Raw genomic sequence first — 18564 nt, 5'->3', positions numbered from 1 at the left:
GGCAATAGCACATGCAACCCAACAGGTATGCAAATTGATACGTGGGGAACAGGGAATAATCCTATATGTTTGGAGTGTATAGAGCATGGGAGGAGTGGCAAAAGGTAAGACTGAAAAGGTAGATTGAGACAAGGATGCAAAGATCTCATAGGCCAGTTGGAGAAGTTTGAGCTTAATTTATCAGCAAAATAGAGCCGTAGACCCCTTATAAGCAGCAGACTGTCATGTTCAGAGTTTCAGGAAGATCCTTTAGCTATCTGAGGGAAGTAAATAGGAGTGGCAGACTCAAACTCAAAACTCAGGAGTCTTGTTTAGTCCACGAAAGAGAAAACCACACACACACAGTTTAATTGACATGGTCTATTTACTCTTTGAATTGATAGGAATTCATAAAATATTGTCATCCAGGCCCTTTCAAGGTAGATCACTTGTTCTAAACGGAGTGCCAGACAAAGAACAATCTTGACTTCCTTTTATTTCTGCTTTGTCATAGCAAGAGGTGAACAAAGTATGTCTTGGTAGTTACTGGCTGACATAGTTTGAAAGCTAAAATCCCATGGTAGTGATTAAACTATTTTTTTTTTCACCTAATGGACAAAAATGGAATAAAATGTTTCATAAACACTGGTGATTCTTTTGTAGTGAGTGTTTTCTGGCCAACCAAAGTAATTTTTCAACAAATGTGAGTTTGGAAAGAAACTGGACTGGAAATGCAACTCCGATTCCTGGTTCAATTTTAAGTTTTGAGACCACCACACTGTGGCCCATCACCACCATCAACTATATCACAGTAGCATTCATCTTTTCTAAGGGAAAGCCATTTCGAAAGCCCATCTATACAAACTGTAAGTATATAAAGTTTAATTTTTCTTTCTGAATATTTTCCCATTCCCTTTCTCACCCTAGAGTTGTACCTCACTGGTGAAATGATGGGCTGAGGAAGAAACAATTGCATGACTCTAAAATTGTTGTTGAATGCAGTGGTCATAGTTGGTAGAGCCCACGTGCAGAAAATCTGCTTGTTTGCAGATAAGCACAGACATTATTTAACTGTCACATGAGTCTTGTCCTACTGTGAGTCATCAAGAATCATTTTAAACACATGCATGCATGTGAAGATATTTTATTAAAGGCTTTCTAACCAATTCAAATGCAAATTGACCTCTTTAGCCTTATAACATTGGGCAAGTTACTTTAACCATTCTATGACCTTATTTCCTCATCGGCAGAATGGGAGGGAGTATCCTTAATTTGTTAAGTCCTGAGGGAAGGACTAAACAAAGCATTTTATGGAATGGGCCTAGCACAATTTATGTAAAGGGTCTGGCACTTATAATAGGGGCTCAAAAAATCTTACTTACTTTCCCTGTGTATTAATTTAAGTAGAGTTTTTAAAAAACTCTTCAAAGCTACAATTAAGATCCTCCCAGCTAAGGCTGGGAGTGGTGGCTCACTCCTGTAATCCCAGCACTTTGGGAGGCTGAGGTGGAAGGATCGCTTGAGTTCAGGAGTTTGAGACTAGCCTGGGCAACACAGTTGAGACCTTGTCTCTAAAAAAACACTTTTACAAATTAGCTGGGCATGGTGGCTCTTGCCTATAGTCTCAGCTACTTGGGGAGGCTGAGGTGAGAGGATTGCTTGAGCCTGGGAGGTCGAGACTGCAGTGAGCCAGGATCACACCACTACACTCCAGCCTGGGCAACAGAGCAAGACTCTGTCTCAAAAAAAAAAAAATAATAATAATAATAATCCTCAGGCCAAAGAAGCCAGAGAATATGCCCCATCATTATTGATCAGACTGGGACACTCTTTAGGAGTGAAGTGAGACACTATTAATAATTATGCCAGGTTTAAACAGAGAATGTCAAGGCAAACTAGATACATGATACCTATCCAGTTATTGCATGATAAAGATGGTCACCCTGTCTATCATGCAATTGGCTTCAGTATGATAAATAATGCTATAAAAGTATACTTGTGTAAATTACTTTGATTTAGCCTTTTATTTCCTTAGGATAAGAAAATTCAGTTAACTGGTAAAATAGTGTGAAAATGTCAAAGCCTGGAATACACAATTTAAAGTTGCTTTCTGGAAAGTTTGTACTGATTTTCACTTCTATCAGTTGTTTTGGAGAGGGTGTGCTTCTTAATATTATATCCAACATGAAGTACTAGTTAAAAAACAAAATTTGTGCTGGTCTGATAAGATTTTAGAAAACAGTGTCTTATTTGGTTTTAGTTTGCATTTCTTTGATCACCAGTGAGGAGAAACGTATTTTCATGTCATTAGCAATTTCTTCTTCTGTGAATTGTGTGTTTACATTTTTAAACTTATTTTTTTCTGTTGGATTGCTGTTTCTCATTTATTTGTATGAGCTATTTATTTTTTGTGATCTTTTTTCCATTGTCTTTATGCACAGGAAGTTTTTTCTAATTATGAAATAGGATAGATTATCACAATTAGTTTCAAAGTGCTTTTAAAATCGAATGTTAATTTTGGTGTATAGTTTGAGGTAGGGATTAAAACAAGTTGCTCCAACTAGTTAACCGGTTTTTCTAGCAGCTTTTATTGACTATTGAGTTTTTAATATTCAATTATTTTTCCACTGAATATACCACCTTTATCATAACTGTCTTCATATATGTGTTTGTCTGTACATCATTTATATTATGCATTGTTTGTATGTGTATGTCTATATAGTTTCCATACTATCTTTTTTGTTTTTAAATATCAGTCTATTCTTGATTTACCACTATACTTTAAAACTTATAGTTTTATAATAAGTTTTATTTAATAAGTGGCAAGATCAGTGTATCCTCATTATTCCTCATTTTAAAAAATGTATTTATTTCTTTCCTGTTCATTCTTTAAGATAAACTCTAGAATAAATTGCCAGGCTTTTAAAATTTCCCTTTGGGATTTTGATACTTTGGGAATAATTTACATTGGTATATAACTTAATCTTCCCATTTAGGAACATGTCATGTCTCCCCATTTATTCTTGCTTTTTGTTAAGGTCTCTTAGCAAATATTCGTTGTTTTCTCCATTACAAATCCTGCCTGCACATTTATTTAAGAAACTAATTGGGCCAGACACGGTGGCTCACACCTGTAATCCCAGCACTTTGGGAGGCCAAGGCGGGCAGATCACCTGAGGTCAGGAGTTCAAGACCAGCCTGGCCAACATGGTGAAACCCCATCTCTGCTAAATAATACAAAAATTAGCTGGGGGTGGTGGTGGGCACCTGTAATCTCAGCTACTTGGGAGGTTGAGGCAGGGAGAATTGCTTGAACCCAGGAGGCGGAGGTTGCAGTGAGCTGAGATCATGCCACTGGACTCCAGCCTCGGCAACAGAGCGAGACTCCGTCTCAAAAAAAAAAAGAAACTAATCCTTTGTATTTTATATTTTTGCTTATATTGTGAATGATTTTCCCATTATATTTTCTAACGAATTATTACTAATACACAGGAAATGTATGGTGGTGTTATACATGAATAATTTTTAAAATTATAAATGTATTTTACAAGCAGAATATATTTGTTGCCTAGTACTTTAATTATTATTATTATTGAGATGGAGTCTTGCTCTTTCACCCAGGCTGGAGTGCAGTGGCACCATCTCGGCTCACTGCAACCTTCACCTCCCAGGATCAAGCAATTCTCTGCCTCAGCCTCCCAAGTAGCTGGGATTACAGGTGCCCGCCACCACGCCTGGCTAATTTTTTTGTATTTTTAGTAGAGGCGGGGTTTCACCATCTTGGCCAGGCTGGTCTTGAACTCCTGACCTCGTGATCCACCCGCTTCGGCCTCCCAAAGTGCTGGGATTACAGGGGTGAACCACTGCACCTGGCCTAGTACTTTAATTTTAATAGTAGCGGCAAAGTCCTTTTACATGAATTGAGTGAATTAGAGGTAGTTACCTCACAGTGACTTAAAGCTTGTGGGTAAATTCAAACCCCTATACCAGACATAACCGATAATTTTAAATGTAAAATGTCTTACATTTTAGCATACAGGTATGCTAACAAATGTAATATGATAACAAACATATACTCTCAGGTTACAAGTCAAAAGCCTTTAGAACTACTATTAAAATATACAAGCAACTTTATTTTGATGTAACAGAAAACTCTTTGCCCTTTTTAACAGCCTTTGACAGAAGCTCAACTTTATGAAAAAGTAGAGGCTTAACTTTTCTGGAAACAAATGTGAACATTACTAACCTTACCTGAAAATAAAGTGTAATGGCTTACACAGGATTTGCTTTCCTAAAGCACCTGCATTAACAGAGCCCTATTCTTTCATGTTTCCTCAGCAGCAGCAACTAACCAAGAAGAGCCAACATTCAAATCTTTATTACATCTTTTCAATCAAAGCTGAATTTTAAAAGATGACCTTACAATTTTGTTTCTACATTGCTCACTTGTGCACAGGCGAGGCCTAGTTTTTAGACCATTAGACAGTGATGTGCATCCAACTCAGCCCCAGTTGCTAGTGAGGTCTAGGACTTCATCAGAACAGACCTTTCAAGCGCCCTCTTCTTTCCAGCTTCTGCATTCCTGGGACTCCAAATCCATGAAGTAAATGAAAAATCCACACAGCTATTTCCTGAAATCGTATCACCAAGCCATTTAGATTGCTTTATCCTGAGAGATGCAATTCCTACTTTTCTTCTGTCTGCCTCATACCCTTCCCAAGCACTTCTGAGACGTGCTGCATTTATTTATATACATAAAGTGAGGCATGAATAAACATTGAGGGTGTGTGTAGGTGCTCAAGGATGAAAACAGAACTCTGTTCACTTCAAAAATAGAACCTGCTATCAAGGGGCAGTTGCCTCAGATTTCTGGTTGGTATAGGCCTGTAGAGAGTTGGGGGTGGGAGGAGTAGATCAACACTGAATAAATGAGGTAGAGTGTAAGAGAAAACCTAGTTTGTTCATTTATTTATAACTTTATAGGATTGTCAGAATCATTTGTATCATGGCAATGCTGATTAAGTGCTGTTGTTTGGGCCTGAAGGTGATAATTCTATTAAAAAATAATATTTCTAAGGTACCATCTCTAAAGTGCTCTGCTAAAGGCTCTGACAGAGGAGTGGGTGAGGTTGGAAATAAGAACAGAGATGCTGGCACAGTGCATCCGGGAAGTTTAGCTCCCAAAATTAAAACAATTTGGGCAGGATGGAAAGAAGAAATGCAACAGATGTACATGCTAATTTCTCATTTACTTTTTCAAGTCAGAGTTCCAGAGAACCAGAGACAAGGCCACTTTCAAATGGTCACAGTCCAGTTGATACATGAATTAAGATCATGCAAAGCAGAATATGATACATACTATATGAAATAAGCTTTTGTAAGGGAGTATTACTCTTTGAAGAGGAAGTGGTATTTTAACTGGTTTAAGAAAAATTGGAGGCCAGGTGTGTGGCTCACGCCTGTAATCACAGCACTTTGGGAGGCCGAGGCGGGTGGATCGCAGGTCAGGAGTTCGAGCCCAGCCTGGCCAATATAGTGAAACCCCATCTCTACGAAAAATACAAAAAAAAATTAGCCATGCATGGTGGTGGGCGCCTGTAGTCCCAGCTACTTAGGAGGCTGAAGCAGGAGAATTGCTTGAACCAGGGAGGCGGAGGTTGCAGTGAGCCAAGATCGTGCCATTGCACTCCAGCCTGGGTGACAGGGACTCTGTCTCAAAAAAAAAGGAAAGAAAAATTGGAGCATGCCAAGACAGGAAGATTATTATGTACACAGGTACACAGGGCTTTTTTTTTTTTAACAAAGACACAGAAGCTGGAGAGTGTTGGGCCTCCGTGGAAGCTGGAGGTTTTATGGTTTACCTTTCCAATTGTCCATAAGGAAGAGCAGTCAGAGACCAGGTTAGAAAGGCTGATTGGGACCAGATTGTGGAAGGCCTTGAATGTCAATAGAGGATCCCTGAACTCTATTCTCTAGGCAACGGGGAAGAATGAGATGGTGCCAAGAACACTGACTGTTTATCCCACGCAAGCACAACTCACTGGACACGCAGTGATAACGCACCAGGGCAGCTGCTTTATGGAGGTTACTGTAATACATTTGATTAACAGTCTCTACATCCAGACTTTCAAGGAAAGATTCTAAGATATTACCTTCATCTTATAAGCATTAGAACATATTTCAAAACATATGAGGATATATCAAAACATCTGAAGATATATCTGGTATTTGCCCAACAGAGATAATTGATTCTGCAATGTGTGCCAAATTATATGAAACATTCTTTTAACATCTAAAAATAATGTTTGGTATTTCCTCAGATATATTTTCATTTCTGCTGCTAGCTGCCTTGGGCCTCACAATTTTCATTCTGTTTTCTGACTTTCAAGTTATATACCGTGGAATGGAGGTAAGTGGCATTCATTTGCACATCTGGCATGACTCATGTACATGGACCATGTATTCATTGTAATTCACAAGTCAATTATTACTGAATTCTCTTTGACCACCAAATACTGTGAGGCTATTTCTATATACTAGAAGGGCAAATAAGATATCTGGATTTCACCTATACTGGCCTCTAATGGTTTTCATATTATTAATATTATTGGGTACATTTATCCTGTACCTACCTGAAATATTGTTTGGATACTTTATTATGCTATGTTATACCAATACAATAAAATTAATGCAATAATACAATAATTTTCCAAGTACAATTTTCAAAAAAATAAACCATATCATAGAAATCCTTTATAATGTAGTTATAAAGGGAAAGAAAACATAGACTTATAAGACAGTCATGTTTTGTCAGATATTGACTACATGAAGTTTTATATCAGTGGATATAATTTGATCCAGGATGCCCTGGGTTAAAATCTAATTCATCAAGGCTATTGAACTAATTCTTGGACCCCGTATTGTGAGAGAAATAAAAGAGAAGGGTTGGCTCCTGATCTCCGAGTCATAGATTTGTTGTGAAGATGAGACATACTTGAACGCTACCTGAGGCTATCCATACTTGAAAAGAGTGTGAAGACAGACAGAACTGGGAAGAACATAGAAGAAGGAGGCCCCACTGTGGACTGTGGCTGTCATGGGAGGCATTTCATGGATGAGATGCAACTTGACCTGGGTTCAAAAGAATAGGCCACATTTTGCCAGGTAGGAGGTAGGGATATTCCCAATAAGAACAGCCTAAGACGCAGAGAGGACTGAAAGAGCTTTTGTCTTAGAAATGCAAATGAATGTAGGGTGGCAGAGACAGAAATCAAAAGCAAGGCTTACCCAAGCACTAGAAGACTGGCTAAAACTGAGGCCATGTGCTGTGGAGTATGAACAAGAATGAATAATAAAGGCAGGCATGGATGGATGGAGGCAGCTAGAGAAGTTTAGACTTTATGCCAAGGGCAACATGGAGTGAATGAAGCTATCTGAGCAGGCTTCTCAGCAGGGCTCTGAAGACAGACTAATTAGATGACGGCAGGAAGACTACATGTGAGAGGAGAGACAAGCAATTAGGAAACGAAAACCCAAGTCATTCATTTATCAAACACGAAGCTCCAGAGTGCGTTTGGTACTGGAGTTACAAAGATGAATAAGGTGTGGTCACTGCTCTCAAGTAGTTTAGAAGCTAGGGGAGAAGACCATTGCATAAATAAATCATTCCAGGGTCAGGCATGGTGGCTCATGCCTGTAATCCCTGCACTCTAGGAGGCCAAGGCGGGTGGATCACTTGAGGTCAGGAGTTCAAGACCAGCCTGGCCAACATGGTAAAACCCCGTCTCTACTAAAAATAGAAAAATTAGCTGGGTGTTGTGGCAGGTGCCTGTATTCCCAGCTACTTGGGAGGCTGAGGCAGGAGAATGTTGCAGTGAGCTGAAATTGTGCCACTGCACTCCAGCCTGAGAGAGCGAGACTCCATCTCAAAATTAATTAAACAAACAAATAATTCAAAATCAAGTGCCTTCCAGGTCAAGGGATGGAGAAGAGTTAGTTCTCCTGGATCGGAGTGGTGGCAGCCATGAGAAAAAGAGTCAGGTTCTCTGCTAGAATCTGACCCCGCTTTTCCAAACAACCCTTTAATCCAAACAACCCTTTACAATTTGCTGTATTTCACAACTTAAGACTGTCTCCACCTGGGGAAAAAAATGACAAAGTATTACTTTGAAATAACCCGTATCAGCATAGGGCTGAGAATTAGGGATGAGCATTTAGATACTATGGAGGGTCAGTGAGTTTTGTTCTCAAGGGAGTTCAGTCCCACACGCAGTCAGCCATAAATATTCTACTCTTGGGTGGGGTCTCAGAAAAAAGGCTGTGTAACTAGCCTTTTGCTATGGATGCAGCTGTGGGAAGTTATGGCTCTCACACTTTAAATAAGCATATTTAATGATTAATGTGTACCCTTAAATTTTAAAAACTGGTGGGTTTGGAGGGTTCATTCAACTTTCATTAACCCATCAGACATAGGGCCAGAAGCAATCTGCATCTAGTCTCAATCAAAATATACTTACATTTCTCTGTCCTCCTTAAAGAATGAATTCCAGGTAGAATTTGCTTTGGGAGAATTGGAAATATTAACATTATTTGATGAATGATTTAATCTTAGCCTTCTCTCTGTTTGAAAAGATAAAAATGGAGACAGACACATAGCCTCCAAAATGTCCTGTCTTATATTTGTGATTCAGGGCACATTTCTCAGTAGGCACCATGAGGCTGTCAAAGGTACACAGGCCAAGAGGTAGTCCATTCTCCTTTGAATTCTGGTTCTGCCATTTATTTATAGGCTTTGAGTCCTTCAGTTGTATTATCTGTAAAGGGACAAAGTAATGCCCACCACTAAGCTCAGAGAGTTATTACAAATCTATAAATTAAATAATTAATATGGTCTTTTTTCAAAGTGTGAAGTGTGCAAAATATAATAATGGTATTTGTTTTTCAACAGTTGATCCCAACCATAACATCGTGGAGGGTTTTAATTTTGGTGGTAGCCCTCACCCAATTCTGTGTGGCTTTCTTTGTAGAGGTAAAGTAATCTCTATATTTTTTCTAGGAAGATAAACAAATTAAGGATCTCATTTTCAGCAGGTGCTTATTTTCTAGAGCAACCACTTTGGTCCCCCAAAATGACAGTTATTAAGGGTTTATTAAAATGGTACATATTCTTTTGGAGGAAAATTTTGGGGGGAATGATTTAAAATTATTTGAAGTCTGCATAGAAATGCTCTTGATATCTTCTGCATAGAAAGCAAAACATGTATGAACTCTAATTTTGCTTCCATGAATGCACTGTATTGCACTTTTCTAATATTTTCAACAATCTAGTAAAGACTAGACCAGGTGACCTTCCAACCCTAAAACCCAATGAGACTTTTTAGAGTGCAGAACTGCCTTCCGCAGGGTTTCCATAAGAAAGAGGAGAAGCCGTTGCTTATTCTAGTCAATTCCTTTTCTTGAAGGTCTTCCTCTTACAGTGTTTCTTTTCTACTCAGTGTCACTAAATGACTTTACCCACTTAATAAGAGGCTCAAGTATTATCTTTGTAAAAGGAGAGTTCTTTTTTGTAAAAGGAGAGTTTTATTTTAACTCATGTGCTTTAAGACTTTTTGGAAAAGGGATCAACCAAATTTTAAAATATATATACACCTCATTATATATGTTTAAAATTTCTCATACTCTTTATCTCGGGGATTCCATTTTTGAGACTATGTTTTAATAACCCAAAAGAAGAGAAAAATACTACATGTATGAAGGCACTTATCATAATATTATCTACAGTGGCAGAATATTACATTCAACTTAAGTGTTGTTGAGATGCTGTTTGTTTAAATAGCTATACAGCAATTTGAGGAAATGCTAGTCACTAAAAATCATTATTAATCATATTGTACCTACGTTCTTCCCATAATAAAATAAAATTTTTTAAAGGCTAAAGCTACATAAAAATTGTTTACCACAGAAAGTTTAGCATAAATAAAACTGGGATGCAAAATTTGACCAATTTCATTACTATAAATGGATAAAAATTGTGTGGGCATGTGAACAAAAGAAAACTCTCAAAAAATGAAAACCAATAACCATTTGATTTCTAGAGCTCAACACTTTATTCAACAAACGCTTAGACACCTTCTACATGGCAGGTGGCAGGTAGCAAGGCTAATGGTGATTTTTCTTTTCTTCATTTTGAGCACGTTATTGCTGTTACCATTTCAGTCTGACGGGAAAATCATTCTAAGAAAATCCCTAGCCAGGACTTAACCAGGAAATGTGTGGAAAGGAAATGCTGGAAGCTTCTGGCATATTTCCGTGAAAACAAGCACCCTCTAGCTTCTTAAGGGAAGAATTCCAGAACTTGGGAAAGGAGAGGTAGATGCAACAGCAATGAGCACACCTCAGAGGAAGGCCTGGGGAAAGGAGGTGGCTGTGGTGGCCAGCGACCTGGCTGCAGGGGGACCTGCACAATAAATTGATTGTTTTCCCATCTGATTTTTCAGGATTCCATCCTTCAAAATCATGAACTCTGGCTGTTGATCAAAAGAGAATTTGGATTCTACTCTAAAAGTCAATATAGGACTTGGCAAAAGAAGCTAGCAGAAGACTCAACCTGGCCTCCCATAAACAGGACAGAATATTCAGGTGATGGCAAAAATGGATTCTACATCAACGGAGGCTATGAAAGCCATGAACAGATTCCAAAAAGAAAACTCAAATTGGGAGGCCAACCCACAGAACAGCATTTTTGGGCCAGGCTGTAATCAGAATTGTTGTCGTACATGCTGAACAGCATTGCTTTTTTCCCCAAAATTAACACATTGTGGAGAAGTGATGATACTCTCCCCTTACCTTTCCTCTCTCCATTCAAGCATTCAAAGTATATTTTCAATGAATTAAACCTTGCAGCAAGGGACCTTAGATAGGCTTATTCTGATTGTATGCTTTACCAATGAGAGAATAAAATGCATTTCCTGTATCATGCTTTTCAATAAACTGTATTCATTTTGCATAGCATTATTTTGTTTAAAATGAGCAGCTTTCATGGTACTATAGTCAAATTAGTAGTATGAACATCAATGGAAAAAAGAAAAATTGAGGCAACATTTGGTCTTTGAAAGTTTTACTATTAGTTGTCACAAGTTTACTTAAATCTTTGTGAAGTACATTTACATATATATCTTTTCCCAAGGTCACAGTTCCTCTTTTTGTTTCACTGGTATGCTTTTCATAGAGAAACAAGGACCAACATTTACTTCAGAAATTCAACCCTTTTGGAAATTCAACCCTAACTATAATAAGCCAGAATTGTGTGGAAGTGGTAGAATGAAAGAGATGTTTGTTAATTCCATATAATCTTGGCATGGGCACAGTTAACATATAAGCAAATTCCACCAAAGTTTGGCATCACTCAATGTATAGTGTTTGGGGGCCAGTGAACAGGAAAGTTTAGAGTAGATCACAAAGGTAATGAGATAAACTGTAAAAAGATACTTTTACTTAAAGAAGCATAGCAACATTTACTGCTTGTTACTGACACATGAAAACCTCAAGCTTTTTTTTGAGATGGTGTCTCGCTCTGTCACCCAGGCTGGAGTGCAGTGGCACAATTTTGGCTCACTGCAACCTCCGCCTCCCAGATTCAAGCAATTCCCCTGCCTCAGCCTCTCGAGTAGCTGGGATACAGGCACCCGCTACCATGCCCAGATAATTTTTGTATTTTTAGTAAAGATGGCGTTTCACCATGTTGTCCAGGCTGGTCTCAAACTCCTGACCTCAAGTGATCCACCCACCTCAGCCTCCCAAAGTGCTAGGATTACACACGTGAGCCACTGCACCCAGCCTCAAGCTCTAACTTTAAAAGTCGTCCAGAACTCAACATTACTCATCTTAAAAACAATGTTAGAAAAGGGACTTATAATATTTGTAACTGCAGCATGACAGTTCTCAGGCTACTAAACAATCTTAAGTTCTATTTCATCTTTTAATTATCTAAATCATCTTACTAGATGCATATTAAATACCACATGAAAGGGTGCATCCTTTACAAATATATTCTGTACACTATTACCTTTTATATATCACCCTCACCATAAACTTGAGAGAAAATTTATTTCTAGTGAACATTTTAAATTACCTACTAGTCTTTCCTTATAACGATAAATCTAATTTTGCTAATTTAACAGACCACAGGCAATTAGTTAACCAGTTCCATTACATGAGTGCCAATTATGTACCTAATACCATGATGTACGGATTCAATATATGATAGCCTTGAGTTTACAATTCTGAAATCTTTAGGAATGATAAATGTTTTCAACATGAAATTTGCTACTGTAAATCATATTATAAATGTCACACAAACCACCAGCATAAATGCAAATTTCTATAAAAACAATCCCTCTGTGTTTACATTCTGTTTGCTTTTTAAACTTTTCTTGTATTCACAGCTCTCTGGAGAGTAATAATTTCTACAATGTGTATAATTTAGCAGTTACTGGTAACAAGACAAAAGTTTTAAAAAGAAGAGATTTTTAGTTTATGATTATAAACTATGTATCAAACTAAAAAAATGGTAGTTCAGGTTCCTTGAGCTGACATCTGCATTTAGTAATTTGACTTTTAGAATGAAAAGATTCAATTGATACACTGTATAACATTTCAATAGCATAAAAAGATTTTTTAAAAAGTAGATTCAATAAAGTTATAGGCTTTTTCTCCCCTCAGGTTTTCCTACAACCTATAAGGTTTCTGGTGGATAATGATCTTTATTTCATAATTTTTATTCTTAGAATGTGATAAAGTTGAACTCCATTCCTGACTGTTAAAAATATGCTCAGAGAAAGGTTTAATAGTCTTGGGAAAACCATTTCATAAAAGCACAATGAGCATGATATCAAATAATCACCTACAGGAAAAACAAGCTGGACAGTCTTAAGCTGGCCATCATCAAGAGTAACCAGTTTTATGGGAAACTGATGGCTAACTTTGTGAGCTAACCTCTAAGGGTGAAAACTACCACACCCTCAAACACTACCAATGTGAACATGAATCCATGAATTTAATTTAAAAGTGCATTTATGACATTATCTAGCACAGACAGGACTGTCTTCTGGAGTAGAGACATCCAGAGTTCTCCAGAAAGGCTGCACTTGAGGCTCTTAGGAGGTTCTTGACTTCAAATTCTGCTCCTTCTCCCACTGGTGGGTGTAGTAATTCCCCTGCTTCGGGTTAAGATTTGCCCCGTGTAGGCATCCTTTACTGAAAAGGGTACCTTGGGAAAGGTAACACATTATGCTACTGCCAGGCTCATCTTAACTTGACAATACTAGAAAACTGGGTTGTTTTGTTTTGTTTTGTTTTGTTTTTGAGGTGGAGTCTCGCTCTGTCGTCGCCCAGGCTGGAGTGCAGTGGAGCGATCTCGGCCCACTGCAACCTCCGCCTCCCGGGTTCACGCCATTCTCCTGCCTCAGCCTCCTGAGTAGCTGGGACTGTAGGCGCCCGCCAGCACGCCCGGCTAATTTTTTGTATTTTTAGCAGAGACGGGGTTTCACCATGTTAACGAGGATGGTCTTGATCTCCTGACCTCATGATCCACCTGCCTCGGCCTCCCAAAGTGCTGGGATTACAGGTGTGAGCCACCGCACCTGGCCTGTTGTTGTTGTGGTTTTTAACTATTACTTGGGAACAAGGCATAAAAGGAACAGAGACTTGAATTTAGAGTAAAAATGAAAGAGAAATTTTCTCTCATTGGTTCCTGGTAGGAGACACTCACACCCCCACAGAAGACCAGTGGAAGAAGAGAGTGTTTGAGGGTTACTGGAGACAGAGTTGACGCCATAAGAAAGGGAGGGAATTATTGCAAAGGAAGGGATGAGATATAGGGTCTCTGTGGCCTGGACTGCAGCACACAACTCCTTCCATTACCATTATTATTAACCCTGCAGTTAGCTTGTTGAGTATTTCTGGCCCTGGGGTAAAATCTAAATCCGTTTAATAGGTACAAGACTTTCACCGAGTCTTCTGTTCAGTTACATTATGTACTGTATTCCTAGCTTTCTCACTGTATCAACCCCCTAATATTAACTTGAACATTTCCTTTATTTAATGCCAAGCTTTTGATGATAGCATAAGACGGATGTCATTGGCTGGTGGTGTAGTTTATGGGGTCATGTTACAATGTCTGATGTAATCCTAGGTTAGAGAGAGCTGCACTCCCCCTTTCTCCACCTGCTGCAACCAAGAATTTCACTGGAGCAGCATAAAAAGCAGTGTCTTTAATTCAACACATAATAAAATGAGAGAATAAAATTATGACATTCCTTGGCTTGTAAAAAAGTCTGAAGAATATGAGATATTGTTTTCCAAATATGGCATTTTAAACAAACATTTAATGATTGCTTCTCAAGGTTAAAAGGTCAAATCCCTGAAACACTTCAAAATCCAAAGGGAATAATATGTAACACTGTAGAAATAACAGCCCACTCTTACTTGTCATGTCCTCCTGACAAGCAAGTAGATTCCACACAAATCACCGGAACTGAAACCCTGGAGCAAACAGCCTCTCCTCTTCCCATCCACCCTCATCTACACAGGCAGGAAGAAGATGAGGGTGCATTCCCCAAAAGGCTTGTAAATTAGAGTCCCTCAAACTGCCTAACCAAAATGCTAAATTTCCCAGTTTCTTTTCCAACGAGAAAAGAAACATGAATTTAGATGTCAACTCTTAACAATCTGGGGTTCTTAAAATTTCTTTCAAAACCATATATAAATAGTCTTTCATGCCTCTGGCAAAAGGGCCACCTTTGGGGAAAAGGAAAATAATATTTATAGTAGAAATAAAATGTGATGAGATTTTGTTAAGATCTTCTACTGGCTCACTCAAAAGACTACTGCTTCTCGTTCAAGCTGCCACAGCAAATCTATGCTAGCAGGGGAAAAAAATTTCATTGGCTCAATGATAAGATAGTATCAGTAAGCAATTTATTAAAGAGCCTGCCATCCATCATAGGAATCTGGAACAGTAATGATGCACTGAAAATAAGTATTCACCCCAGGTTTCTTTTCCTCCTCCCAAATTCCTTCAATATCAATATCTCTTTGGTAAATGGTTAATAGTATTTTGCTCTTTGTCCTTTTGGAAACAAGCCCAGGAATGAGAAGACACCAACAGCAGCTGTCACAAACTCAACGGTACTTATCGCTCGGTTGGCCTATAAGGAAACAAGAAGTAAACAAAAAACACATCATATTCTAAAGACATCTGTGTCCTAAATGAAGCTTTAGCCTGTTTCCTAAACTGAACACCTGTTTTAATGTACAATGGATACATTTAAAGTACAATGCAAAATTAAAATTCTGCATAAAGATGAAGAAATAAATTTAAAATTTGTATAATTATGTCAAAGATGTAGATACGTACACATGGGTATATATTCCTCATATTTTTAAAGCACTCTGACAGTTTATAAACTAATTATGAACACAGTTCCCATTAATCATAATAGTACACTGGTGAAAGACGTTAATATACCACTCTTGTTTTGCAAAACTTGGGATACCATAAGTAGTTTGCCTGAGATCATTCCATGAACATGTTTAAAGATAGGCTGAGTCTTCTGAAACACACGTTTTTCTCCTATGCAGCTCCTGCCCCTTAAATAAACACTTTGGATTGGTTGGGTCTACACCAAAGTAAGTATCGTGTAAGAGTGTGTGTGTGTGTGTGTGTGTGTGTGTGTGTGTTTCAGGGATGTCAAATAGCAAATAATTCAGGGATGTCATCTGAGCTAAATACACATAAGCTCTTATTTGGTAGACACAATTTCTCTTCTGATAAACAAATTTCAAAAAGAGCCAATACTGATGTTAACTATCATGTCAAAAATTAATTTCTCATGTAGACAAACCACTCTCAAGATCAACTGTCCATAAAGGAATTCAGACATTTATAGCTTTAAGGGTATTAATCATCATGATGATGAGAGAACTAATGAATATTCATGGTATTCTTGGCACTCAACTAATACTGCCTTCCATTCAAATGGGTTTGAGTGCAATTTGATGACCCAAAGGTCACATTCGGACACTTCAGAATTATCAGGTACTCTGAAAACATTTGTTCTCTCTGGGATTGAAGAATCAGGTCTTTCAAATAAAGCAAAATATTTTTCCCAAATGACTCCGGGGAACCAGTCTAAAAGCTGGAAAGCCTAACCCAGGTCATATTTGAGCATGCCATCTGTCTAACCACAGCCTTCCACCGTGGAACCTGCCACCCACGTATTACTGTAACACAATGCTACCTCCCTAACTGCAGCTTCCCTGTTAGGAACAGGCACAAGGGCCAGTGCCAGGAAAGAGGGACACAACAGAAGTCTTGGCTCCATGTGTTTGCAGCATGTGTTCATTCCACTACACCATCCTGTGGTGGGCAGAGACTAGGCCTGTAATTGTGGCCCACTGTCTCTGCTCCAACCCCCAGATGCCAGGGAGAATGGTAAGGGCAAACAACTTGGCACTAACCCTGAAAAATCCTGTTTTACTTTATAATTTTGATTTTATTTGATTTCCTATCTATTTTATTTATATTCTAATTAATCCTTACCTAAACTATTTCCTAGGAGACAATCAGAATTCACTGTAGTACAGAGCCACCCACATGCCACATTGGGGGAGCGGGGGAGAAGAGGCAGGGAGATGCAGGATATAAGATAAAATCCCAAAGAAGAGGAAGAGTCACTAATTAGACAGGGATCAAGCCCAACCCTAGTACAATTCCAGCAGATAGTGAGATCCCAAGAAGGTCTAATAGAGAGAAATGGGGTAGTCAATAAAAAAAAAAATGAAGGTGCAATCAGTGTCTTTAAACAGAGGTGTCAAATGGTAGCAGGGTACGGCCCTTGGAAAATGGCAGGATCCTATAGATGGTGTGGCCCCAGCTAGGTGCAGACCTAACTGACTAGGTATCTTTCAGCCACTAGAAACACAAGATGTTAATGAAAGCTGACAAATTTAAGAGGCCTGGTTGGGGGATGGGCAACCTGATCCCAAACCAAAATCCCTAGAGATGACAAAGGCCAGATATCATGATCATAAAGCCACTTTAAGCAGTGCCACTTTAAGACAGCTTCCCCAATTCCAAATGTTCATTTATTTCAAGTCTCATTCTAGATAATGAATCTCATGTAATTGGGACAACCCACTGGAGTTAGGAGTAATGGGATGTGATGTGCAAGATTACAACATCTCAGGATGTTCTTGGTGAACCAACATGAACAAGAACTTTTACTTCACGGCTTACTTTGGATTATAAGGTCACCAAATCCAACTCTGCATTCTTTATCCTTTAGAGGGCTTTCTGTCCATGGGCCATAATAAAGGCCTCGTTCTGGGGATCTGTACCTGGCCTAATGAAACATTAGCTGAACCTGGAGTGGCTGTGTCTAGACAGCAGTGTAGCGGGGACACAGATGTGTGGCAGGTTTATCAAAACGCTCTTTCCTAAGGCCTCATAAGGCTGCAGTCATATGCACTGAAGCACCATCAGGATGTGTTCATGTGTTGCCTTGTCCAGGCCTACTGAAGAGTGTGGGCCATCTTTGACAAAGATAGAGATATTTTCATAATTTGTTTGGTCTATGAGAGTAAAGTATGTTCTTAGAAATTTTGAAAAATACATAAAAGATAAGACACAAACTGAGAGAAAACAACTGTAAAAGACAAATCTGATAAAAGTGTTATCTAAAATATATAAAGAACTCTTGAAATTCAACAATAGGAAAATGAACAGCTGAATTAAAAAATAGGCAAGGTCATCAAGAGATACATCATCAAAGATTATATGCAAAGAAGCATATAAAAGATGCTCAAAATTACATGTAACTAGGAAACTGCAAACTGAAACAAGATGCCTATTAAAATGGTTAAAATTCAAAATACTGATAACATCAAATGCTGGCAAGGATGTGGAACAACAAGAACTCTCATTGCTGAGAGTGCAAAATGTGAAAAGATACATTCATTCAGGAAGACAGTTTGGCAGTGTCTTACAAAACTAAGAACATTCTAACCATATGATCTAGCAATCATGCTCCTTGGTACTTACCCAAAGGAGCTGAATACTTATGTCCACATAAAAACCTGCATATGGAGGTTTATAGAGGCTTTATTCATAATTGCCAAAACTTGGAAGCAACCAAGACGTCCTTCAGTGGGTGAATGGATAAATAAGGTGAGGTAAATCAAGGAAATGGAATATCATTCAGTGCTAAAAAGAAATGAGGAATCAAGCCACAAAAGTACATGAAGAAACTTTAAATACATATTATTACATGAAAGAAGCCAATCTGAAAAAAGCCACATACTACATGATTTCAGCAACATGATATTCTGCAAATGGGAAAACTATGGAGATGGTAAAAAAAAAAAATCAATGGTTGTCAGGGATTTGCAGGGAAGGAAGGATGAATAGGTGGAGCACAGGAGTTTTAAGGCAGGAAAATTATTATTTATAATACTATAATAATGGATTGTGTCATTTTAAATTTGTCCAAACCATAGAATTCATAACATAACCAGCGAACCCTAATG

General features: G+C 38.4%; 2 protein-coding genes and 1 long non-coding RNA gene across 7 annotated transcripts in view; 1 reads left to right on the top strand and 2 right to left on the bottom strand.

Moving 5' to 3' along the window:
- ATP13A5 (ATPase 13A5) overlaps window positions 1-11090 on the top strand; it is a 102621-nt gene extending 91531 nt beyond the window's left edge. Inside the window, exons 27-30 of the mRNA XM_004038219.5 lie at window positions 643-845; window positions 6300-6388; window positions 8927-9007; window positions 10476-11090. Coding sequence (XP_004038267.5) covers window positions 643-845; window positions 6300-6388; window positions 8927-9007; window positions 10476-10736 — 634 coding nt within the window. The 3' untranslated portion in view covers window positions 10737-11090. The remainder of the gene's footprint in view (window positions 1-642; window positions 846-6299; window positions 6389-8926; window positions 9008-10475) is intronic.
- Window positions 4339-8842, bottom strand: LOC129532595 (uncharacterized). Its single transcript, XR_008678361.2, has 2 exons — window positions 8496-8842; window positions 4339-4610 (listed from the first exon to the last, which is right to left on the bottom strand). It is a non-coding gene; the product is annotated as an uncharacterized lncRNA (long non-coding RNA).
- Window positions 11091-14933: 3843 nt separating the features above from the next.
- Window positions 14934-18564, bottom strand: part of PLAAT1 (phospholipase A and acyltransferase 1) — a 30319-nt gene continuing 26688 nt past the window's right edge. For all 5 annotated transcript variants that reach the window (XM_031009850.3, XM_031009849.3, XM_019022863.4 and 2 more), the window contains one exon: window positions 14934-15185. In XM_031009850.3, coding sequence (XP_030865710.1) covers window positions 15084-15185 — 102 coding nt within the window. In that variant the 3' untranslated portion in view covers window positions 14934-15083. The remainder of the gene's footprint in view (window positions 15186-18564) is intronic.

The sequence above is a fragment of the Gorilla gorilla genome, chromosome 2 (assembly GCF_029281585.2).
Source record: "Gorilla gorilla gorilla isolate KB3781 chromosome 2, NHGRI_mGorGor1-v2.1_pri, whole genome shotgun sequence".
In the NCBI taxonomy this organism is placed as follows: domain Eukaryota; kingdom Metazoa; phylum Chordata; class Mammalia; order Primates; family Hominidae; genus Gorilla; species Gorilla gorilla.
This window is presented reverse-complemented; position numbering and strand designations above follow the sequence as displayed.